General features: G+C 42.4%; 1 protein-coding gene across 2 annotated transcripts in view; it reads right to left on the bottom strand.

Moving 5' to 3' along the window:
• Positions 1-323: 323 nt before the first annotated feature.
• The window catches only part of rab40c (RAB40c, member RAS oncogene family), a 31508-nt gene continuing 6440 nt past the window's right edge, over positions 324-25391 (bottom strand). The window contains exons 2-6 of one of the 2 annotated variants that reach the window (XM_071527307.1): positions 18694-18754; positions 15382-15442; positions 14702-14779; positions 10032-10254; positions 324-6028 (exon numbers count right to left, since the gene is read on the bottom strand). In XM_071527307.1, coding sequence (XP_071383408.1) covers positions 5754-6028; positions 10032-10254; positions 14702-14779; positions 15382-15442; positions 18694-18754 — 698 coding nt within the window. In that variant the 3' untranslated portion in view covers positions 324-5753. The remainder of the gene's footprint in view (positions 6029-10031; positions 10255-14701; positions 14780-15381; positions 15443-18693; positions 18755-25391) is intronic. The other variant, XM_071527308.1, reaches the window with a different exon arrangement.

Genomic DNA, 25391 nt, shown 5'->3' with positions numbered 1-25391 from the left:
AAAAGAGTTCAGCTTGGTGTTTGAGGAACATTCACACACACAAACCCTCGCTTAGATTACTCAGCAGCTTTAACCAAAAAGAAAAATAGTGTTTACACATGTTTTCTACATCATCATCATCATCATCATCATCATCACTTTCACATCACTCTGTTCCCTTGCACAGACACACATCAGAAGTCGTCCCGGACGGGTCCTGAATCCACAATGAGGTCACGTCACATTCTCCCATCATCCTCTTCAAACGTCTCTATCTTTTAAAAATGTCCATGGCAATCCAATATGGAAACTCAACTCAGGAAAAGAAACAATGTCAGGCAATGTTGCAAGGGTCAACACTGAGGAAGATGTCTTTTTTTTTTTTTTTTTTTAACACAATACAAAAACAATTTAAAATGTAGAACCGAGACGTGGCTGAAAGCGATCTTCTCTACATCACATACACTTAGAGGCTGGATGTACAATGCACAACATAAAAAGTATCCTATCCAACGAAGGTTATGCTGTCTGGGCAAGCAACAACAAAAAAAGCCTCCTATTTATCGCAGAGAGGGAGACCTCTTCTGAAAATATTGGCGACAGTCCGGTCAAAGTCCTTCTTCTCCTCACTTTACACTCGTTCATTCTCACAACACACACACAGACAGAACACACTAGCTAGCTGAGTGTGTGTCAGCCTTTCCTTCTACCACTAAAGCACCACAGCTCGTCACATACACTCTGTGGGACACAGGGTCAAAAAACTAAACAAAACAAAATGGCCTTCTGGTCAGGAGCACCACTCAGCCACATGCTGCTTTACACAGAGAGTCTCCCTCTGGTCATGAACTGACGCTCAGTTCATCTCTATTCTCCTACATGCTGAAGTCATCTGACTCCAGATCTGTGGAAGTGGGAGAGAAATCTGCCCGAAGCAGGGAGGCTTCATTGGGTGACTCAAGACATCTTCAAGTCTGGAGGCAAGGACAACTCCCTGAGATAAGAGGAGGGAGAGGGAGAGGGAGAGGAGGGAGAGATGGAGGGAGTCCTGCTGAGATTTCCCCCGTTCACACCATACTGCACAGTAAGGACTCCATGCTAGACCAGCAGGACCATTAAATGAAAAGTTCAGCGATTTTGGACCTATATATAATTTGTCTCTTCCGTACCTGTAGTACTTGGACCCACAGACAATATTGACTCCAGAGTCAGCTGTCAGTTGAAGCAGCGAGCTCCACTGCCTCTTCTCCTAACAATGAGTCCAAACTGTTTGTCAAAATATCTAAAAAAAAAAAAAAAGAAGCCATTTGTGGCTCCACAGAGGAGTTGAGAGGAAACACAACTCAGTTCCTCCATTACTCACACTTTTACTCATCAGGAAATCACAGAACTATTTTTCTCTGCTGCAGCACAGACTGCTGTGGGGTGAAAGGTCGTTACTGGCGGAGTGATCTACTTTTGGACGGTCAGGTCAGAATGTAATTCCGGGCCGTTGATGGAAACACGTCGATTGGTCTCCATATCGTTTTCACAGACTGGCTTTTTTAAGAGATATTTTGACAAACAGTCAGTATTGTCAGTGGGTCAAAGTACTACAGGTATGGAAGTGGAAAATTATATATAGGTCCCAAATCGCTGAATTTATCCTTTAAACTGAATGGACCTGATTGATTTAGATTGACACTACACAACTGAGGAGAAGCAGGAGAAAACGATCAGGAGTGGGATTCCCGTTTCTCCGCCCCGTTAACAGCTCGGAAAGACACTGTGGAGTCTGGTGTGAACGGGCTCAAATGGAAAACCTCCCGGCTTTGCTGGTTCTGTACATTATATAGAGGAGGAGAGAGGCAGAGAAAGGCAAGGTGCAGACACCGAAGGAAAACCCACAGACGGATACCGAGGAGGACGAGCGGAAACTGAGGAACGAATCGAGAAGCGGAGCGGAGCTTCCACACGGAGCGGAAGATGAAAAGAGTGGAGGGGAGAGACGGAGTTGGGGCGTACTGATAAAGCCCTCCGGAGATCTATGAAAAGAGCATCTATTATTCAGCAGCTGTGAATCATGGGATAGCATGTGGAGGCGGCGTGCAGATCAGAGGGAGAGAGAGAGAGAGACGCGCTGCAGTCGTGTCCTATGGGAGGAAACAGTCGGAGCGGCTCGGCGGTTAAAAGCAGCGTTCACGTGCTCCGACTCGTTTGAAGCCGTCAAGACGACGCCATTGAAGTTTTCTGTAGACTTTGGGTCGCTCCTGATCAGCTTCCTCGCGCTCGGCACAGACGCACAAAGCGAGCGATGCAATTTGAGTTCATGTTTTACAGTGAAATACAGATTGTAATGGCAACCAGAAACCCAAAATCCAGCCAGTCGTCCTGTCATGGCATTTTAAGAGTTGCGATCATACGACAACTCATCTCATAAAACAGTTCATTTTGTTGGATTTATTTGAAACTAATGCATCATTCCCTACACTTGACTAGACGTATTTTCTTGGTGACGTCAGCATTCAGGAAGTCGGAGAAAGCCCCATTGCCAAACTCCGATTTCCCAAGCAAGTATTTACAAGTAGGACGCTCTTATCTCCCGTCTTTCCCGTAGGACGTGAACGCAGCGTGAAAAAACACGAGGAGGAAAAAGAACGGAGGAGGAACGAGAGGAGGAAAAGGAGAGTAACGGAGGAAGGAAGGGTTAGTGTCACGGGAGAGGAGAGGAGAGGAAGACTTCTCAGCAGAACTGGAGGTGAATGAATCAAAATGTTCGGGCCTGCGGTTTTCGTAAAACCACTTCACCGCTGAGATCAGTTTAGAGCATTCAGACAGCACGGTGGCACCAGGAGCCTGCTGCCCCACTGATGCTGCTGAAGTGTCCTTGAGCAAGACACCGAATCACTACCAGCTACCAGAGGAGCTGTTCTGTAGTGGAGCCTGGAGGATTTCTCTCTCAGGGATCAATAAAGTATCATAAACCGTTCAGCTGCGCTATGCTGAGGGACAATATCGAGATTATGAACTGCAAAAACAGCTATGTCTACATTATTTTTTTTTGCAGAGCTTGGGGGATTTAAGTTTTAAAATGTTTTTGGGGAAAAAAGAAAGAAAGAAATGTGAAAACTTGTTAAAGTCCCCATGAAATGAACTCCCTCCCATTACGTTTACCTCCTGGAAAACACAGAATCTTTCATGGTGACCTCATGCTGCACCAGCAGCCGTAAATATACATCCGATAACCATCCGATTTTTGAACAGTCCCGCCCCTCCGCACCCCTCCCGTCAAATAAAACTGCCTTTCTCCCCCTCCAGTGCGTCAAATCCAGGAAGCAAAGACGTCATTTCATGGGGTCTTCAACAATTTGCTGCGTGTGAATGTAATGAAAGACCGGCGTTAATTTGTTTTGGAGGGCATCTGAATACAAGACAAAAATTACACCCTCTTGTGATTTGAAAATTGCAGTAGTCAATAATGCATTTTTTCAATTTCGATCCAATGCGAAGGGCCGAACTCAGTTATGTGGCCAGAAAATGCTTTTGTCGACTGTTGTAGCAGGAAGAGAACAGTTCATCACCACAGCGCTGTGTGAAATCAGTTGGTCATCATGAACGCGGTGCCGGTTTGTGAAATTCACAGAGAACTGACAATTACAGGCCATTGTTTACTAAAAACACACAGAATATCCCACCTTGCACTACCTGAATATCTCCGCCTCAGCTTCACATCGAGCCCATCACTCAGAGAGCTTGTGCTTTTTCTTTTTGCACTCTTTTTTTGTTTTTTTTCCTGATCAGACTTTTCACTTTGGCACTCAACATCGTCATCTGAGTACAACCCAACGCTGGAAGCCATGCTTTGTTCAATGTGCGCTTCTCAGACAACCTTGAATATCTGTGCTTCCCATCCCGGGGCTTTTATGCTTGCTGTGTGTCTAACACTGAAATGAGAGTATGGAAAACACATTAGTGCATGCAATGGATGGGGGGCTGAATATGGGAAGAAACATCTTTGAGACCAAGAACTATGGAAAAAGAGGACGGTGCTACGAATCTGGTGATCAGACAAGTTTGGCAACTGTGTGTGTGTGTGTGTGTGTGTCTGTGCGTGTGTGGACTGTTGACTAGTTTCAACATTTGGCACAGGAGGGTTAAGCGAGACACAACAGGGGAATGAGGGTAAACTACGGGGCAGGTGTGTGCGTTTTGTGTGTGTGTTCATATCAAATACTGCTTGGACTGGTGGTGTGTACGTGTTTTGAGAAAAAACACACTGAACAAAGACAGAGCAGACAGATTTCTGCTGCATGTAACAGGCATGACACACAATCTGTGAAATCTATAACATGTAGGAGTCCCTGAACGCCCGGCAGTGAGGGAGAGAGGGAGGAAAAGGAGAGAGAGAGGGAACGAGGGAAGAGGAGGAGGGAGTGACAGTAAAATTAATCTCTGCCTGGACCCCAACAGCTCCCCTGGGTGACGTCTAGACGTGATGCGAATGCAAAGCTGTCCTCCTCGACCTCGTCTCCGACTACAACCCCCCCAGGAGCTCTGGGGTCGAAAAGAAAGACGGCTTCCTAGCAAGGGCAATAAAGTCGGGCAGAACCTAAAGACTGCTTCAGCTACAACGAGTTACATGTAAACACAATAATACGTATTAACTTCCAAAGCACAATGAGTGTTCAAACCAAACATAATTGTTATGGCCAGCTGAAGATAAGTGAACGATCAATACGGGCAATATCTGGTTACTAGTGTCTTGATCATTAGCTTATTGGTCATTCAAATAGCAACACAAACTTGAGTGTGGACAGAAAAAGGAAGGAATAATGATGAAAACACTTATGTCCATCTTAACGAGACATTTAGTTTTCTCATATTTGTAGTCTTCAAATCTTATTTTTCTTAAACCAAGAGAACAATTCTGCCAATGAACTGCTCTTGTTTCCATTGCAGTTTCACCTGTTTCAGGAATTTTCTAGAAACGAGTGTCAATATCTTGAAACGAACACTTGATTTTTATAAAATTATAGAAACAATTTGATTTGCATTGGAAACAAGTGAAATTATCTAACGACACTGGCAGATTTGTTCACTTATTTTAAGAAAATGACAATGTTAGGATTCAATAATAGACTAAATGGCTTGTTAAGATGGAGACTGTTTTGCAGTGTAGGAGGAATTACACCTAGAAAGCGAGAAAAAAGAAAGAAATGTAAGGTGACACATAAACAGCTCAAAAAGAGTGCAGAATGGATCTTGAGGTGAGATCTATGACACAAACTGAGCGGTGCCAATGTAGAGTAACTAAATACGGTTGCAAGTGTTTGTTACGGGCTTCTGTACATGTGTGTGTCTGTTTTGTACATGTAGTAACAGGAGTGAACTGGGAGAGTCTCTTTCTCTCACGTCAGTGGTTGGTGGTAGCGAGCATCAAGTCTGTGGAGACCAAAGTTTGTAGTCGTTCTGTGCTGAATGTGTCGGGCCGAGGCACCGCTGTAGTCCTGTCCCCCCCCCCCCCGACTGGATCTCAAAGCGAGGGTGGGAGGTAGCACTTGGTTCTCAAAGCAAGGGGAGGGCTTTTATTTTGTCACGCCGTTACTCCCACCACACCTTTATCCGCCCCTACATCGACCCACTTCTGCTTTGAACGCAACTCTCCAGGTAAAGGTGTGTTCCGCCGCCCCTTCCTCCGACAAACACCTTCCTGCGCATCTGTCTCCCGATCCCGCCTCGCCCACCGTCGTCTCTCCCTCTCCGACCCGCCACCCTGCACCCAGGGGGGCCAGAGACTAAGAGATCTTGCAGTTGTTCCGGGTGCAGTTCTGGGGCGGGCTCTGCGGCGGACGGATGGATTTGGAGCGCTTCAGGCTGTTGCCCTTGGAGCCGCCGGCCGGGTTGGCCAGCGAATAGGAGCGTCCGTGCATCATGACGGCGTTCATGCCGTTGGCCATGGAGAAGGACTTGAGGTGGGACTTGATGGCGACGGGCAGCGGGAGCTTGTCGATGAGGTGGACCGGCGTGCACGACACGATGGCCCGGCAGCACAGGTCCTGCAGGCTGAACACTGCAGGGAGGGAGAGAGAGAGAGAGAAGAGGTAAACAATAAGGGAGTGTTCATACTGTTCGGCTTTCTTTGAAGAAGAAGAGCCACAATTTGTGCTGATAAAAAAAACAAAGAGGGACGCACACTTTGTTTCTATAACCACCAGCTGTCACTATGAGCAAACAGAGCTCACATCCAATCGTGAAATTCTTACCAGAAACCACAGAGCCAATGTGCTCCATACAGACTCTTAGCATGCCAACTTTTCTACTACTACCTTCTCCATTTTCCCTCTGGTTGTTGTTGTTGTTGTCGTCCTAAACTGTCAGCTGCCAAACAACAGTCAAACCTCGCCTCTCCTTTTGTTCTGCTTGGTTGGCTCGCACAAAAAAGACATCAGTGCACTTCTCCAAGTTGAACTTTTCTCAACTTAAGACATTTCTGAATGTTATGAAAACTTTCTTAACTACCAAATCACTTCAGGGGAAATTCCACCAATATTTTAGAGTGATATTATACATTTTATACAGACATTTTACTAAACATTTCAAATTTTTTGCGGTGTTTTATTATTTTTTTCTGTTGTTTTATCGCTTTGATTTACAGGTTGCACTCAAGAAACGACATCTAATTGCACTGCCTGAGATGACAACAAATTTGTAATCAATAGTAGTAGTCAGTCGCCAATCAATAGTCTTCTTTCAATCATCTGAAGCAATGCGATTCAGCTTTTCCTTGATGTTGAGAACCCACAACTCAAAGCATCAGAACAAAAACCTTAATCAATTTTAAGGAAAAAAAAACAAAACTGTGAGGATTAATAAAGCTTTAAGACGGAGGCCGACTCTTGAAAACGCTTCCCGGAGAACAGCTAAGACTTAATCTGCGTCTGCAAAGCTTTCCCTGCCGACGCTCGAGTCACACAAGACATCAGATGAAGTTCAGGCCAAGGGAACCCGGCGTTGGCACACTTAAAGAGTCTTAGTGAGTCTTTCGCAAAAATTCATTCACCGGGGGCACGCAGGGACATCGCCTCCATCTGCTTTTCTCTCTAATTACAGACCAGGAAGAAGAGGGAACGATGACAGGAACGAAGGAGAATTAATAAGCGAGAGAGAGAGAGAGAGAGGAGTCCAGGAGTGTGGCGTCCGTCTGAAGACAACCGAGGAACATTAGCGCTCATTAATGCGTCCTGGTTGCATGAATGCAGAACGTCGCTCACGCACAGACTCATTACTGCGTCCTGCAGCAGACAGCATTAAGGGGAAGGGATTAGAGGAAATGAAGGAACTAGGGCTGCACCATTAATCAAATTAAAATTAAACTGCAATCTAAACAGGACGGCTGCCAATTTTTAAAACAGTTTCCCCTTTACAGCATTACATTAAGGAAGCGAAGCAAACTCGCTACACAGACCTCTTTTGTCAAGATTCGCTTCCAGTAGCAGGACATTTTTAAAGGATAAACATTCTATATCAGACAATGTTGCCAAGTATTTTAAAATGTTTTTGGTTGTTGTTTGGTTTTTGTTTTATTCTGTGGTTTAGAGCTTTTATTTTGAAATTGATAGGTAGGATTTACAACTTAATATTTTGAGATGACTCATCCATGGGTCTTCTTCCTATTGGATAACTGATAGATGGTCAACCATGTAGTGAAGTATATAAGATGTGCTTTCATTCATTTTGTAAATAACCCTGAAGAAGGCTGAGGTGTAGGCGTAGGTTTAATAAAGTTAAAACTCTTCCAGTAAATCAACGAATTATTTTATACTGCAAGATTCGCTCCACAAAGTGTGAAAACGTTCATTCTGTATGCACAGTAGATGCTGAGCTATTGACCAATCAGAAGCCTCTCTGGCCAGTTGTTGACCAATCAGAAGTCGGTCATCAAGCAATCCCTCCCTCAGATCCTCTTCCACTGTTACACATCATCAGTCTGTGATGTTCAATGCAGTGCGGGAGCCATTTTGTGAAGTTTCTGAGGGACTGACACCAAAACCTGAGTTGAAGGACAGATGAAGAACCTCCGAAAGTGCTAATCAGCATAATTGTAGGTTTTGATTCAACACCGCTGATCGCCTTGTGAATCCGGACACTGCTGGTATTCATGCTTCTGCTGACTGTGACAAGTTTTAACCTATTTTTGTTGGGAAGATTGATGGTATCAGATGGAAGATCCCTCCTCCTGTTTCTCTTGCTAGTACACCTCGTCCCAGTCTGGGCTTGTTGAGCCACTTTTAGCTGATTATGCTGCAGAACGTTTAGACCTTCCTCCACCCCTTCCACCTTCATATCATCCCCACTAAATTCATCAAAGAGCTGTGAGTGCTACAGGTCCCGTCTTTGCTTTCTACTGTGAATAGCTCCGTCCACTGGCTGTGTACCTTCTTTTTTGAGATAGCAGCAGAATTTAGCTCAAAGACTTCTCATAAAACTCAACAGTGACAGTATGGCTGTTGGTAACTGCAATTTTTTATTTGAAATTATTCCTAAATTTAGCAGGGCTGTGATTACCGCAAAGGAGCCACATTACCGCTGCTTTATTCTCAGTGATAGTTCCGGTGACGGCCAGTGAAAAATTAGGCTTTACATATTTAACAGCCACCCTGATTATCCAGTGGACCGTGGACTAGATCTGTCAGAACGACAGAGAAAGACAAAATCCTTCCCAACAGACTCTGACTGCTGCAGTCACAATGTGTATCATGAGCCTAATCGAATTAGATGGAAACCTTCTGAAACTGAAAGTTCATAAAGTTCAGTAATAGCTCTAAATTCAGTGTGTAAATCAGTTATTTAAAGCTGTCACTTGATTCCAAAGACAATGATGCCGTATGACACAATGTAACTTTTAAGATTTAACCTTATTGTCACATATCACATTCATTTTAAAAAATATACTGTCTGACTAGAGCAGGTGGTGTTTTGTACTTTTACCAGACATGCAAATGATCAGAAGGGGGTGGTGACGCTGTAAAAATGCAAACGGTAAAACTGTCCCAGTAATTCATGTTTATGAATAAGAAAACACCAGCGTGACGGTCTCAGGCCATTACATCACGGAAATCCGGCTGGTGAGTTTTATGAGTAACCCGTACATGTTGAGAAGAACAGAAACAAACAGCCAGAGAAACAGAAGGAGAGAAGGAGAAACGGACATGACTGGTCAAACTGGTAATGCACCCGCATTTGAACCTGAACTGAAGTTGTCAAGACGCCATGACTGAAGTTTTCTGTAAACTTTGGTTGCTCCTGATCAGCTTTTTCACACTTAACACACATGCACTTGATGAAAACAACCTGAACTTGAACAAACAATGCAATGTGAACCACAAATGAAAAATCCAGAGAATAATTATGTCCTGCCACACAATTGTAAAGGATAAGTTTGGCGATTTTGGCTCTATATATAATTCCTCTCTTACATACCTGTAGTACTTGGACCACAGACAATATCGACTCCAGAGTCAGCTCTTAGTTGAAACCGTGAGCCCCATTGCCTCTTGCTGCTAACAATGAGTCCAAACAGGGTTTGTCAAAATATCTCCAAAAAAGGAGAAGGCTCCACAGGCGAGTTGAGAGTAAAAATTGCAAAATACATACATTAAATTAGTTTTGATTTCATGTCACAGTTGTGCTATTACTCACACTTTCACTAATCAGGAAATCACAGAACTAATTTTTCTCTGCCGCAGCACAGACAAACGGTGCGGTGCTGCTGCTTTCCGGGCCGTGGAGAGAAACACGTCGGTCGATTTCCATCGTTTTCACAGACTGTCTTTTTTGGTAATATTTTGATAAATCCCATTTGGACTCATTGTTAGCAGCAAGAGGCAGCGGAGCTCGCTGTTTCAACTGACAGCTGACTCTGGAGACAGTATTGTCTGTGGGTCCAAGTACTACTAGAGGTGTGGAAGAGAAATTATATATCGGTTCAAAATTGCTGAACTTATCCTTTAAGAGTTCTGACCACAAAACGACTTGTGGTAAAAGACACACAGGTCAGCTCCCTCTCCGCTCACCTCGGTTGGGCCTCCAGAACTTCTCCATGCCGTGCCTCATCAGGACGATGCGCGACAGCTCGGTGAAGGACTCGATGACGTTGAAGTTGCACAGCGGGCTGACCTCGAAGAAGGTCATGCCGTTCTTCTCGGCGTAGGCCCTCGCCTGCTCCGTGGGCACCTGCCGCTTGAAGGCCAGGTGCAGCCGGTTACCCACGAGGATCCGAGGCACGCCCGGTGCATGCTGGGAGGGAAAAAGTGAAGCGGGAGAGAGAAGAGGACAGAGTTAGCCGTGCACTGGGCAAGTGTTTTTTGAAGTTTCATATCGATATCTTTCAAATGAAGCAGCTGAGACGATATTTTGTGTCAATATTCTATATTTTTCATGCCAAAAAATACAAGCACTTGGTGTTTCCCCCATAATATTTATTCTTGTACGGGTGGAAAAACCTCGGAAACAACATTTATACAACAGGGCACTAAAACTCTCCAGTGACTCCCAGGATAGTCGTAAAAATAATTAAATAATAATACTGAGTACTTGTGTGGAATCTGATCAAAATGGCCAATATCGGCCCCATATATTGACAGAGTGATACTGTATATCGGTCTACCCTAAGGGTAATTAATGTCTCTCAATCTGCCAAAATGTACAGGTGTTTATTAAAGTAAAAAAAAAAAGAAAAGAATGCCAAGAAAACAATAGGTAAACTCACACACGAATACCTCTTGTAAAACTGACTGGAGTCAAATCTCACATATAGCTGCAGTTGATATGATTTGTACCAGTCCCAGTATAAGAGGGAGACAGAGTGAGAGAGAGAGAGAGAGGGAGGGGGAGAGAGAGAGAGAGAGAGAGAGAGAGAGAGAGAGAGAGAGAGAGAGAGAGAGAGAGAGAGAGAGAGAGAGACGGAGAGAGAGACAGAGACAGAGAGAGAGAGAGAGAGAGAGAGAGAGATGGACAGAGAGAGAGAGAGACAGAGAGAGAGACAGAGAGAGAGATGGAGAGAGACATGGAGAGAGAGAGAGAGAGAGAGAGCTATTACATACATACAAAGTGACTGGTGCTGGCTTGTTACTTATTCAACATGCCCGGGGCAGCACATAGCTTGTCCTGCCACTCCGGCTCTGGTCTGTCTGATTCATGCCCATCTGTTCTGACTAAATGAATAGAAGATAGAAGATGGCAGTGAGAGTGTGACCTCTCTCCTCCTCCATCTCCTTCACTCTTCCTGTCCGTCACGATACATCAGCCTCTCCTCACCGTTTCCTCCCTGCTGCCTTTTCTCGCCCAGTATCTCTCCTCCAATCTCAACTCTTTTCCAGGTAGTACTGGCAGCAGTAGTACAGGTGGAAATAGTACTAGTACTAGCAGTAGTAGCAGCAGTTGTAGTAGTAGCAGCAGCAGTAACAGTAGAAGAAGTAGAAGTAGTAGTAGTAGTAGTAGCAGCAGTAGCAGTAGAAGCAGTAGTAGAAGAAGAAGTAGAAGTAGTAGTAGTAGTAGTAGTAGCAGCAGTAGCAGGAGCAGCAGTAGTAGTAGTAGTAGTAGCAGTAGCAGTAGCAGTAGCAGTAACATTAGAAGCAGTAGTAGAAGTAGACGTAGTAGCAGTAGTAGTAGCAGCAGTAGAAGTAGTAGGACTAGTAGCAGTAGCAGTAGCAGCAGTAGTGGTAGCAGTAGAAGTAGTAGTAGTAGCATCAGCAGCAGTAGAAGTAGAAGCAGTAGTAGAAGTAGTAGCCAGTGGTAGAAAGAGTACTAGAATGTCCTTCTCAAGTATTAGTACTGTTACTTCGCTGATCTTTTACTTAAGTAGAAGTAAAAGTACTGGCGTAAAGCTCTACTGAAGTAAAAGTAAAAAGTGCTTAATTTAAAATGAACTCAAGAGTAAAAGTTACTGAGTTCCTTTTTAGAAAAGAGAACGTTGTTAGCTGTGATGTTTTCCATGTGACTCTAAGAGGACAAAGTTCAAACTAGATTATTTTAAATGGAAAAATTGGAAATTACAAAATAAAGTGCACAACCAAAGTAAAGCCAGATTCCTCTTCTCACTGTGAATGGCTCCACAGTTTGTCAATTTTCGATTGTTCAGTTTCTCTTGCTTATGGAGAGACAAAATCTGTCCTCTGTCACTGACGTGATTTAAAATGTAGCGACACTGTACTTCACTAAAAATGTACTTGAGTAAAAGTTACTGACTGAAGTGAAGTACACAAAAAAGCTACTCAATTACAGTAGCGTGAGTACATGTAATAAGTTACTTCAGTAGCAGCAGCAGCAGCAGCAGTAGTAGTAGAGGTGGAGGTAGTAGTTGTAATAGTAACAGTGGAGGTGGTTATAGTCGTGCTTTATTGATCCTACTATAAAATTCCCATATCACTGAAACACTGCAAGTAAAACAATACATAGAACAGAGCACAATCAAGACAGAATACATGACAACATGCAGTACAGAGTGATCAGTGGAGAGAGGAGAGAGTGGAGACAGAGCTGATGGCAAGAGCTGGGAATTAAATGTCTCCAGACAACACAAGAAAGCATCTGCAATATTTTCTATCTCTTTTCACGCTCTTTACAAATCTCTTGACTTTCGCTACCCAGAGACTTTTCCTCGCTCCATCTCTATTTTTTGTCTGTCCTTCACTGGCCAGCCACACAAGTCTGTGGAGGAGGAGCAGGAAAGGCAAATCTCAAACACACATACCAGAGACCAAAAATACCACCTCAGCCCCGGCTGTACACACACACACACACACACACACACACACACACACAGAGGACATCCTCTTTGTTTCTAAGCCAGCAGGAAGGACATGATGAGAGTAAGGAGTAAAAGCCAAAGGCCTCACCCCCAACACACACACACACACACACACACACACACACACACACACTGTCTTAAGTGATTCTGACTACTCGTCCCACCTTGTAAATGGGACACTGGCCTCTCTAAGTTGGTAGCAAACTGCTAAAGGCTGAAAGCAAAAGATAAGATGAAACTTTAGTGATGCCTGCGGGGAAACTGGGTCGCTGCAGATAAAATAGGAAATCATAGAATAATAAGAATATAGCAAAAGGGGGCTATTAGACATAATGCAACCACCAGTTCAGTGGAAAAGTATGAATGGAAAGTATGAAATAATATGAGTTACAGCATTATGGGGGTGTGCAAAATAACAGCAGTATAGACAAATTAAACAAAACACTATAAAAATAGACTGTGATTCGGTTGGCACTTTCTTGGCACCGGTGTGAATCACATTGATACTAGTGACTAACGGAAAATGTTTTATCACATTCTGTGATAAAGTTTGGTAGTTTCATGATTAATCTAATATTATCTTTCATTGAATCACCACACCTGTTCTTTGACTAAAGTGATGTGCCACAGGCAGGAAAAACAAACTTTCAATCAAAAATCAACCAAAAATGCAGTGTAGAGAGGGCTATAGTTCTAAATCTTTAAAATTTAAGCTATTAATTATTTTTAATAGTTATAATAAGGTCTTCAAATCCAATAATTCTGATTGTTTTATACTGTTAAAGTGAAGAAGAAAAAAAAATACATATTCAATTTCACACTTATAAGTTTAAATATAATTTCTTTTAGTTGGGAAAACTAGGAGCAAAAATTATAATCGTCAAAAAATATTAGGCTATTGTATTGCATAATACGTTTTTATTCAACATAAGAAACAAAAAAGTAGCATTTTGTTACCGGTGTCGAATTCAAGACACTGGTATGTTTTGAAAATTGTTTCAATGTTGAAAATTGTAAAACGAATACGCAGCCCCAGGTCCTCCTCAGTAACGACCAGTGGTTTCCTGTGAGGAAACGGACACAAGTCTTCCAGACAGCGAGTCAGAGAGAGAGAGAGAGAGAGACCATGACCGGACATCCGAGAAGTGAACATCATCTCAGACCAGGACTCAGGGATTTCAGCACAAACATACAAATGCAAGAATCTCCTAAATCACAGCCTTGAGTAGTACTGCCTGATTTCTGGATGGGAGTCACTTTGGCTGGAGAAAAGTAATTGTGTGAGCCATGCATAATTGCCTGGCACTGTTGAAGAGGATTTTTCCAATTCTCATATTTTTTCTGTATCGCATATTTCTGCCTTCTCATGATCATGCTCTATAGGGCAGCTTCTATATCACTCTTTTAATTGTAAAAGACATACAGATACAGACAGACGTTGTTACAAACAAGCATGTAACATTAATTCACAAGGAATGACAGCACAAGAGTACAAGGAATGTGACGTGATGTTGTTGCTGCCACCAGAGACCACAGGAGTCATGATGAGAAATAAATTTGATCAGACACAGAATCACTGTAATCACCAAGTACAATAAATGACAGTAGAATAACAGGAACTGCACTCCAAGTACAATAACAGGAATTTGTCCTCGTGGCAAATTTTGACAGAGGCAAATATAGAGTTAGTTTAAGATCCAAACTCATCCACAACTGGAATGAAAGGTTGTTTCTTCTACTAAACCTTCATGAGAGTTGACAGTTGGACTTCACCGGGTCTGATCTTCCCACTTCTTTTTCCCAAAGTCAGATCTGTCTGGGCTCCTAAACCCCCAAACATTCAACACTGCCAGCATCCATCAGGCCCTCATCAAACCTCTCATCCATCCATCCATCCATCCATCCATCATCCATCCATCCCCGTCTCCGACTCACCTCATCAATCTCTCTGATCCACCGGTCGATGCCGTCGAAGGACCACCGGTTGGTGATGTCGTACACCAGCAGGATCCCCTGGAGAGAACACACACACATACACACACACACACACACAGAATCAACGGCAGGTCGTATTACTCCTATTACAGTTCTGTATGTGTATTGTTATATACAGACAGGTGACAAATAAAAGGAATAAACGAGTGGAGAAACATAACAAATGCAGATGCTTCCATAGAGGTGTACTGCATGATACAATTAAGCAATTAACATCCTCTCATGCTCTGCGGCTTGTATAAAAATGCCGAGCTGGCCCAGCTGACCTCAATTTTGGCTCAAGATGGCAAGAGGAAAAGATCTAAGTGACTTTGACAGAGGGTTCATTATTAGGTAGGAACAGTGACTAAAGTGACATCTGCATTTAGATCTATGGGAAAGACGTCAGTAAATAGTCAGAAAGGTGATCAAGAAGGGTACAACTGAATGTATATATTCTTGATGTTATTGTTTTAATCTGCCTTATTCTGTTTATTAGATAGTCAAAAATAAAACAGATATCGGCTACTCATTGCCGTCCACCTCTGATACGATGGCACACCCTGCAGTAACAAGCAGAGAACTCACAGAGCACCGGAGCGGTTTCCTACTTGAGTCTGTTTAAGTGGTCGTTTCCTCACCTGAGCCCCGCGGGAATAGGAGCGAAAGATGGTGCAGAACCTCCCTTGTCCCGAGGTGTCCCTGGAGGCAGGAGGAGAGGAAGAGGTTGAAGGAGAGATTTACAGTCAATACAGATTTGTACAACTGCCAGGAAACCAATAAACCTGTCTTTTTTTTGGCAGCCAACGGATGAGCGAGCTATAAACGGTGGCACGTCTCAGAATCCAGGACAATACATAGGAAAACCGGACTGACTTTCACCCAAGATCCCTTGTTCGACTTGACGGTTAAACAGACGATGAATAAGTGTTCACGCAGTCAAGCTGTAAAGACGCCATGACTGACATTTTCTGTAAACTTTAGTTTCTCCTGATTCGTTTTTTTTCCCATTTAACACACACGCACTTACTAGTTAGTAATACTTGGTGGGTGATGCATTTGAGTTCATCTTTAACACCACCATCAAAAGAAATCTAGCAAGTAGTTGTGTCATGCCATGGCTTTTCAAGAGTTGTGATCGCAAGATGACTTGTGTGATGAAACACCTTCATTTTGCTAGTTACCTCCGCCAAGGAGGTTATGTTTTTGGTGCCGTTTGTTTGTTTGTTTGTCTGTTTGTTTGTCTGCAGGATTACGGAAAAACTACTGGCCCGATTTTCATGAAACTTCGTGGAAGGGTGTAGCATGGGCCAAGGAAGAACCCATTAAATTTTGGAGCGGATCCGGATCTGACTCACGAACAAGCAATAATAGCACAAACCTTGCCGGTCTGCGCTCTCCGAGTGCCCTTCTAGTTTTATTTGAAATTAATATATCATTTCCTATACTTGACCATAGGTACTCCCTTGGTGACATCAGAATTCAGCAAGTTGAAGAAATCAGGGAACATCACCAAACTCTGTGTTTCCATGTAGTATTTACCTCCTGAAGTATTTTCAAATACTATAGGGAGCTTGCAACTACCATCTTTCTGGCAGGACATGAATACATGTCCTGAATGACAATGTCATGAATGAATTGCTGAATTCTATGCAAACACCCATGTGTGTGTTTGCACAGCAATACACAGATTATAGGCTATCAGGGGCCTGCTCTCTTCCACCAGTAAATATCATCTGGAAGCACCAATAGTCATCCACAAAATATCATCACATCATCGATATCAAAGTATTGTGATATATCACCCAGCTCTATTACAAAGCCCATTTCTTTTCATTTGTTCACTTGATTTGACCACTCAGCAACAGTTACCAATTTCCAGGCCATCCTAGCTACGATGACTACTAGTGTAATAAATATCAGAGAGGATATGCTAGCTTAGAGCTCCCTGGCTATTGTCTTGTTCTGGGTTTTGTTAGCTTAGCGTAACGCTGGAAGACTAGCTGAGTATCTACAGAGGCATGGAGGTCTGTTTGTAGAGACGGCGGGGGTACACACAATGTCAAACACATTCACACTAGGCACCAAGCTTCACAAACTCTACAGACCTTTGTCCATAGAATTATGTTTGGTTTAAATGTGTATGTGTATGTGTGTGTGTGTGTGTCCATGCCACCGAGTGCTGAGAGGGGAAATCACTGACTAGAGGTCAGCCACTGTCCAGCATTATGTATTGGTCTAACTGATTATAGCTTCTTGAATTGATAGTAATCAATTCTATGCCACCCATCGGTCAGATACAATCTTGGAGAGAGAGGAATCATCTTGCTAAGCGACTGTGTGGTAATTGGCCGTCAGGTTGAAAACAACGACGCTGAGTGGCTGGTGAGGCTGATGACGGCTGATTGGGTGGTAGGGGTGGACAGCGATGGATGTTGGGTATTTAGGCTCCTGCTTTTCTTTTTACCTGCAATTTCCCTTCTCTGTCACCTCAGAGAGAGACCGAGAGGAGTCTGAGTCATGAGAGAGAGAGAGAGAGAAAGAGAGAGAGAGAGGGGAAGCTGAGGAAGAGGTAAAGAATGTCAGAGAGCAGGAATGATGAGATCAGAGACAGTGATGAGAAAGAGAAAGACCGAGGAAGCAGAAATAATAAGAGTCTTCTGCATACGCCTGCCTTTAAAGTTTTCTCTCTACAGGGAAGACGAGGCGTTGGTTCTCCCCTGAGGAGTCAAATTCCTTGGCCCACTTCCACAAAACAGCACTAGCACTGCAGTGTGCTGTAGTCTTCTAACACTTAGATGCCTCTGACGCATCTCTTTATATTAGGGTTCGGCGATATTGACAAAATCAAATACCGCAATATTTTAGACCGAATACCTCAATAGCAATAATGTGACGATATTTTGGGGATGAGCATTCGTGCTTTCATAAGATAATTTGAGAGAAAATTTTGAAAATTAGTAATGATCATTAGTAATCATATGTGTAATCAGTAATAAGTGTGGATATGATGTGCAGGTAAAGCCAATCACTGTTCATTTTTCTCAGCCAGCTAATAAGTTCAGAAAATGGTATCACTTTACTGCAGCACAGCCTTTAAGACCAGGAAGAAGTGCATTATCTAGTCTCATATCATGATATCGATATTATACGATATATCGCCCAGCCCTATTTTATATTGGTTTATATTTATATCTAACCCATAATCACGTAGTCCACATAAGTTTCATACAAAATTCCTCATCAGCAATAGAACAGGTATTTTGTAAGTTTATTTACAGCTCTGAACTAACGGGCAAACGTTTTTGAATGGCAGAATCGGGTAATGTGATCCCTCGTCTTCATGTATGACGGCCATCTTTGTCCCGCCACGTAGTCTGAACAGCCTCCCAACCAGTCGGCAAGCCAACAGCAGTAGCAGTAGCTTTAGCCAATCGGTAGCTCAGCACCAAACGTGCATTACACCAATACTGGCCTCCTCCCTTTATTGGCATCCAGTCAAGTACAGAATTGATTTTAAAATTCTTCTGATGACCAACAAGGCGTTGTGTGGTCAGGTTCTGACTTATACTACCGAGTTGTGTCTTCACTCAGGTCCTCTGAGCAGGGCCTGATGCCTCTTCCAAGGTCCGATATTAAAATAAAAGGTTAAGAGGTGCATTAGACTCTGGACTAGACCCCTTGTAGATGTTGGACTAGCCAACTTGGTCCCTGTTTTTACGAAATTGCTAAAGATCCACCTTTTCTGTCAGTCATTCTCTTACTCTGACGTTGTGTGTCTTGTTGGATGTCTTATTTAGTGGGTGCATGTTGTTCTGTGTATTCATCTGTTTTATTCATTTTGAAATGTGAAGCACTTTGTGATTGTAAGTGCAGAGAGGTGCAATACTGAGGAGGGACGCTCGACACTGTACAGACAACAGCAGGTCCGTTCAGCGGTGATGGGTGCTTACCAAAGCTCCAGCTTCACTCTCCTCCCATCTAGAAGAATGGTCGTGGTTTTATAGTCAATACCTGGATGGAGAGAGGGCAGAGAGAGGAAGGCATTAGGCAAATGGATGCATCAGGAAGGCCAACATCAATCAAGATTACAATACCTTGGTTTCAGAGAGAAGCTGAGCCGAGGCTTGACAAAATGACTCACGACCTATTTGAGGCACTTATACTGAACCTAAGTGTAGTTTTACCCAACAACAGGCTAAGGAGGACTGCAATTAGCTTTACAAAATATGACAACCGTGAACTGTAGCACAAGAAAATAAAAGCTATCACAGTGGAAGTCTTTCAAGCTTGCTTAGGAAGTTTACCACACATAAAATACAGCTCAATATTTGTCTTTTACAACCTATTTGACTTATGTTTATCAAGGGTGCCACTCGTTCTAGAGCGCACTGTCTGAAGTGCTGCATGTTTCCCATTGTGTGTAACATGAGACAAACTCATCTTCTTAGACCTTCACTTTATGACAAGACTCCCCTTTCGTCAAAAGGTCTAGATTAGTTTTGTTCAAATTGCATGTCCTATTCTGATATTCTAACTCTTATATTTTTTTCATTTGAAACTGAAAACTGACACTAAACAGGGGCGATGGGTGGGATGCTGGGCCCCGCCGACCAATAAGAAGCAAGACTCGCCATCTCTTCAATCTCCCCTATGCCAATCAACCCATGGCTGTTGAAATGAGAAAAAAAACCCTGTTTAATGTCCACATCAATATTTTTTTATTTTCAGTCATTCAAGCGGATTTGTTCAATGTGCTGTTTAACTGATATAGAAAATGAGTTTCACTTTGTTTTCTATTGCCCTTTTTACTGGGAACTGCGCAATACCTTGTTTAGTAAGATAAAAACAGATATTGATTTTGTAAATATGGATGATGCACAAAGATTGAGTTGGCTGTTCACTTATGAAACATTTAGATTAGCTAGTTACCTGGAGAAAGCCTGGGAGATGAGGAAAAAAAAGCTCTTTATCAAGATAAACTGTAAGTTTGTAGCAGTTCTTTTCAGTGTATTGTTCATTTGAAACCTATCATTTCAAATATGTTATTTGAAAGAATATAGTAGTACTTTATAATGTGGTAATTTATTTTATTATTATTATTTTGTAAAATGGTGGTGTCCTGTAATCCCATGTGGGATGGGCCAGATGCTTGGCATAACACAGAAATAAAAATAAACTATTCAAACAAACAAAAAAAATGTGAAAATAGCATCTAAAATCACAATTTTGTATTCATCCAAGGCACCCTGTACTAAATTCTCCATCTTTCTACTTTCAGTTTTGAATTCTGACAAGTGTTACACAGAGTGATAAGTCACCTGTCACGGTAGCTTCCTGCTCTGATAGTGTTTTGCCTCCAGGCAGCCAACACATCTTTCTATTCTGGCAGACTGCAGTCTCACTGCTACACCTGCCACCCTGCTGCTGCATGTCTGGACATGTCTGTACCTGGATCTGCTCACCATGTTCTTCTGGTTTTTACCCACTGAGTCAGCGTACTTTCGGACCAAACAGGTGTATCACCTTATATTGAAATTCTGATATCGGACAGTCAGTGTTGTCCACCTGTGATATGATGGAGGTCCTTCCCTTTTTCACCCCTCAACAGCTTCAGGGGTGTGATTATGTAAAACCTTCCATGAAACCTGCCTCACCCTGCCAGAATTTCAATTATGGCTTTTAGTGGAGAGTTTTAGTGTCCCATGTTTCCATCCTGGCCAGAATGAAATCCGGGGGGAAACACTGAATCCTTGGAATAGTTAGCAGAAAACAGGCCAAATTTAAAGATATTAGGTAACAAAACAAAACATTTACTATTGGCAGCTTCAGTCAAAAATCGGTTTCAGCCGACAAAACCCTTATTCGTCAAACCTTTGTACAATCACCATCCAAAAACAGTTGGCCTGTGCATTTGCAGTAACAAGTGTTAGTATATGTATGTTGGGATACACCAGCATTAACTGATAACTGTCATTTTTTCATCTGTTAAAAGTGAAAATGTAGCTAGACTCCTAGAAAAAAAAGAAAGCTGATTTTCCCATTACCATAATACGATACAGTAATATTTAATTAGCACTGAAGGATAAGAGCAAGTCATCCCAGTTCTCCAACCTTTACACACGACTGCATCAGCTTTTGTTAGTGACCAAAGCGCTTTGGCAGGTAGCAGCTGCTGGCTAACAACATTACCAATATCTTCCAATTTTCCAGGCAACATAAAGACTGCTGAGCTAAAGTGCTGAGCTCAGGCTAGCCTAATTGAATTGGAGTGAGTGCAGGGCATCATACCAAGTGCTTCCTCTCCTCTTGTTGCCAGGGCTCATTCAGACAGCCAAGATAATCAATAGCTTCTCTGATGTCTGATTCCCTAAGCTGGACGCTGTTGCTTCTATTCTGGGAGTCGGGTGACTTTGCTTCTTCTCAGGACATTCTCAACGCTGGAGGGAGAGTATGTATGTGTGTGTGTGTGTGTGTGTGTGTTGTGGGTGTGTAGCCTATTCGTTGCTTTTGAAAAAAATCCCAAGCATACACAACAGTGCAAGAATATGAGAATTGGTAGTTTTTTTTCAACCTCAGAGGCATACGCTGCTGTGGAAATGTACAAACGTGAGCTGATGGTTGTCAGAGCAAAGAAATGCCACCATCATGACAAGCGTAAGGGTGGGAAGGAGACAAATTAGTGAGGAGAGCATAACACTGGTAGGAACACAAGCTGGAGGAGCGAGAGAGAGAGAGAGAGAGTGTAAGACAGATGAAACTAATGATGAATAATGGGGAACTAGGTTAGTGCAGCAGCAAAACAATAACAGGATACAAGAAAGAAACGTAGGAATGAAAAAAGTATGAAAAATATGAGCTGCAGCATTATAAGGGTGTGCAACATATCAGCAGAACATATTGAGACAAAGAGAAAAAGAATGAAAAAATGGATATAAAAATATACTGTGAGAAAATATGTGAATATTGCAATATAGACATGAGAGAGAATATAGAGATATGAAAAAACAATGTGAATTTACAGTTTATGATGTGCAGAATGTGCCATGTCCACGCTACAAAGGCCACAAAAGGTCATACATATGTAGAGAAAGTGTCTAACATGCAGACGTGCATAGTAAAAAAAACTACTCTACCATATCAAATATATTAAATTTACAGATGCAGATAACATATTGTATGTACAGAATGTGAAGAAAGGTGAAGAAAGAAAGAAATAAAAGGCAGCTGAAGGAAGAAAAAACGAATGAAAAGAAAGTGCATAAAATCTGATTTGACAGCGTGGAGACGAGCTTTTATTGCCGAGCTTCATGGTAATAGTCAACCGGCGGTGTGTCAGTCTGTGCATCTTTCAAGAGGATTAGGCCGGTTTCAGCTTTTCCTCTACCTACAAATATACTCACTCCCTCTCTCTCTCTCTCTCTCTTTCTCCCCCTCTCCCTCTCTCAGGAAGGCACTGTAGGGGGTTTTCTCTGAGCTGAACTGCATCCAGTGAGATAACTGCTGGCTATGGATGGTGCACCGTCAAAATAAATAGCCCATTGCTGTAGTAGTGAAACAATAGACTGCTATGCTTGGTAGTAACTGGGGGATTTTCCATTGTTAGGCTGCTGAATGAAACAAGAAGATTTAAGAGTCTCACTTCTGGCCTCTCCTTGTCTAGCAGCTGCTCTGAAAAGTGTCTTTTCAACCCGCTTTTGCATTTTAATAGGCTTCGCTTTTCCAAGGCTGGCTTTATCTGATGGCCAATGTCAGCTGACTGTGAAATTCAAAACCTTTTATCGCAACGTGAAAAAATAATCTTGAAACCCCCTCTAAAATAATTTGTAACCCCCCCCCCCCCCCCCCCCAATTGTCATCATATATATCACTGTTCACCTATGTGTTCATCCATGCAGTGCGTGCGGTGTACTGAAACATTGCTTTTAAATGTGCAAGGAATAGCATTTTAACATTTTAAATTATAGTGTAAGTCCACGCAGTCAAGTAAAACAAATCTATGAATAAGAATAAAATTTTAAATCAACGTGTCCCTGCATGTGTTTCCCCATTTCAGTGTCATTGTTTACCACAGTGAATGTTTTATTCAAGGTGGTATTGGCTGACTAACCTAAATATAAAAGGCACATTTAAAGTAATAATTTGCTACTTTTTTACATAAATAAATGTCAGTTTTGCTCTCTATCGTCAATTGATACCATACAACAGTGATTCAACATATACCCAGTTCATGACAGCTTTTACATTTGCTGTTGTAAACACCCAGTACCAGGTAGGTACTTTCCCCAGAAAACACATCCTCTGCCACACAGAAAGTGATGGGTTTCATGATTACAGAAGCAGCAACAGCAGGAAAAATCAAAAGGACAAAGAAACTGATTAATCGCTTGGAGATAGGCAAGCATGCTAAAAAGGAAAGCGACCGTCTCCAAGCCAAAACTGGAGTGAACATTGGCACTGCCTTCCAAAGACAGAAAAGCACTCCAAGATGAGAAGGGACGATGAGAAGGAGCGATTCAGATGTGGCTTTTTTTTTTTCGGTTTGGCCGTCATCAGCCACAGTCCAGTGTCTTATGTTGGCCCAGTGCCGACACTGAGTTGCAAGTTAACCAACTTTTGAAAGAGAACTGGCATTTTTTTGGTAGTCAAGCATCAGGTAAACATTTCACAGAAAATTAAAATGATGGCAAACTTGTCTGTTTAGCTAAAAGTACTAGGTTAAAAGTACTAACGTAGGTCTATTGTTGATGTTACTATCGGTAAAGTATTTCAATATTTGTTTGCAGCTACTGAATGTGAATAGATATGAAGTAATAACATAACTGAACAATTATCACATTGTTTTATAAAACATGTTTGATATGTTTACATAGTGTAGACACTACCGTCTCTGTAAATATGGTTGCTCTTAGGCACCTGATTATTTGTACAATCGTCCAACTCCAACTATCAAAATCTGATTTCCCCCCTGAGGGACAGATGAAGGCGGAGGTGATGGATGATGGGGAAACGTGTGGGGTTAGGTTGTTATAGGTTGTTGTTTTTTTTATAGAAATTAGTCAAATAGAAGAAAGGAAATGATGGCTACTTGATTTCTGTGTCAGAAACCAAGAGGCTCGGCAAGCTGTGTCCTGCGATTTCAATGAGGAGGGCCAACAAGAAACGAGTCATTTTCAGTAGGCTGAAGAATACATTTAGAAACTATTTCCCTTGACAACAACTGCACAATGAAAAAAAAACAATAGCAAAAGAATGGGGTGGAGAAATTACGAGTTTATGGACACAAATCACGGCATGCACGATTCACTGAGACGATAGCTTTGAGGAAACGATGCAGATTGGTTCTAGACCGGTACTTTCAGACGTCAAAGACCAACGGTCCTTTTTTTCAGTACAAATCCCAGTCAAAAGAGAGAGGCTGAATTGGGGATGAGAGCGGGTGAAAGAGTGTTACTGGACAGTGAGAGGCATTTCAAATGCTAGCGGGTGGGCTGGCAGTCTTTTTTTTTTATAAGGCCAAGCTCTTTAAGATTTGAAAATCCTGTGATATAACATGACGGTGGGGTGTGCAAGCTGCCTGCCTCAGGCAAACCAACAGCCTTGTCGGTACTGAATTACATGTATGTTGTCATGTATTGTCTGTCAACAAACTTGAGAGTGTTCTTCCAACCGTCAAACTGTTAAATCTGCCAAATGATAAGTCAAAATAATGATGAGACAAATTCATTTATCAGAATGAAACCCAGGTAGGCCTGACTGGTAGTGCTGCTTAAACGAGTTTGTCTATCAATTTAACTTGCACACAATTTAACTAAATGTCGACAACAACAAGAACAGCATGAGGCAGGAAGCTAGGCGAGGTCTGATCATTCTGCAACTCTGGACTTGTGAGCGATTGAACAGTACATTACAAAGGCTGCATTAATATTCAAGCCTTGGGACAAAGAGAGAAGTGGCAGGTAGACTGGTCTGACAGCACTTCACCTGCTGACGGCACACTGTGTATCGCCGCAGTAAAACACGGCATGTAGGAACACAAGTGTCACTGCTAATTTGAAAGAAGAGCAAAATCAAATTACAGATCTCGAAGTAAGATTATTTTGACAATGGATTTTCTATTCACAGTTCTCAATAGTTAGGTGTGTAAAAAAGATCCAACTATAGCAAAGGACAAATTTATCTTCCATGTTGTCACTCCTGCTGCTAGCTATTTATAGCCTACTTCAAATACAGAAAACTTTTATGTTGTCATCCTACATCAAAAAATGGAGCTGCAATAGAGAATAGCGTCCCATCCCCGCTAACTGAAACGCTTCCCTTTAGATTCGCTCTATTTGCCCAAATCAAATTCTGGTGGACAGGAAGTAACAAATTGAAACTTAACCAAACCAGCAGTGAGTGTGCACTCCGTCCCACTCTGTGCTTTAGGAGTGTTTTTTGGCAGTGTTTCCCGATAGATTTAGATTTACCCACAGTGGGAGCGCTTTGTCGATAATCTGTCTAATGTAGCTTGATCTGAATAACAATAAGAGCAAAGTCTCTTGTAAAAAAGTAAATAAAGTTAGTGTATAGGGCATGACAACACTACGTACTTAGGTAGGCCTGTAGCCCAACTCTTGGTTTAAGCTTGTATATTAATGGAAGGATACTG

This window comes from Centroberyx affinis, unplaced genomic scaffold (genome assembly GCF_046629955.1).
Source record: "Centroberyx affinis isolate AG114_WGS23_722 - 3 ecotype Tasmania unplaced genomic scaffold, CSIRO-AGI_Caff_v1 ptg001520l_1, whole genome shotgun sequence".
NCBI classification, from domain to species: Eukaryota; Metazoa; Chordata; class Actinopteri; order Beryciformes; family Berycidae; genus Centroberyx; species Centroberyx affinis.
The sequence above is the reverse complement of the archived record's forward strand: the minus strand, read 5'-3'. Positions and strand labels throughout refer to the sequence as shown.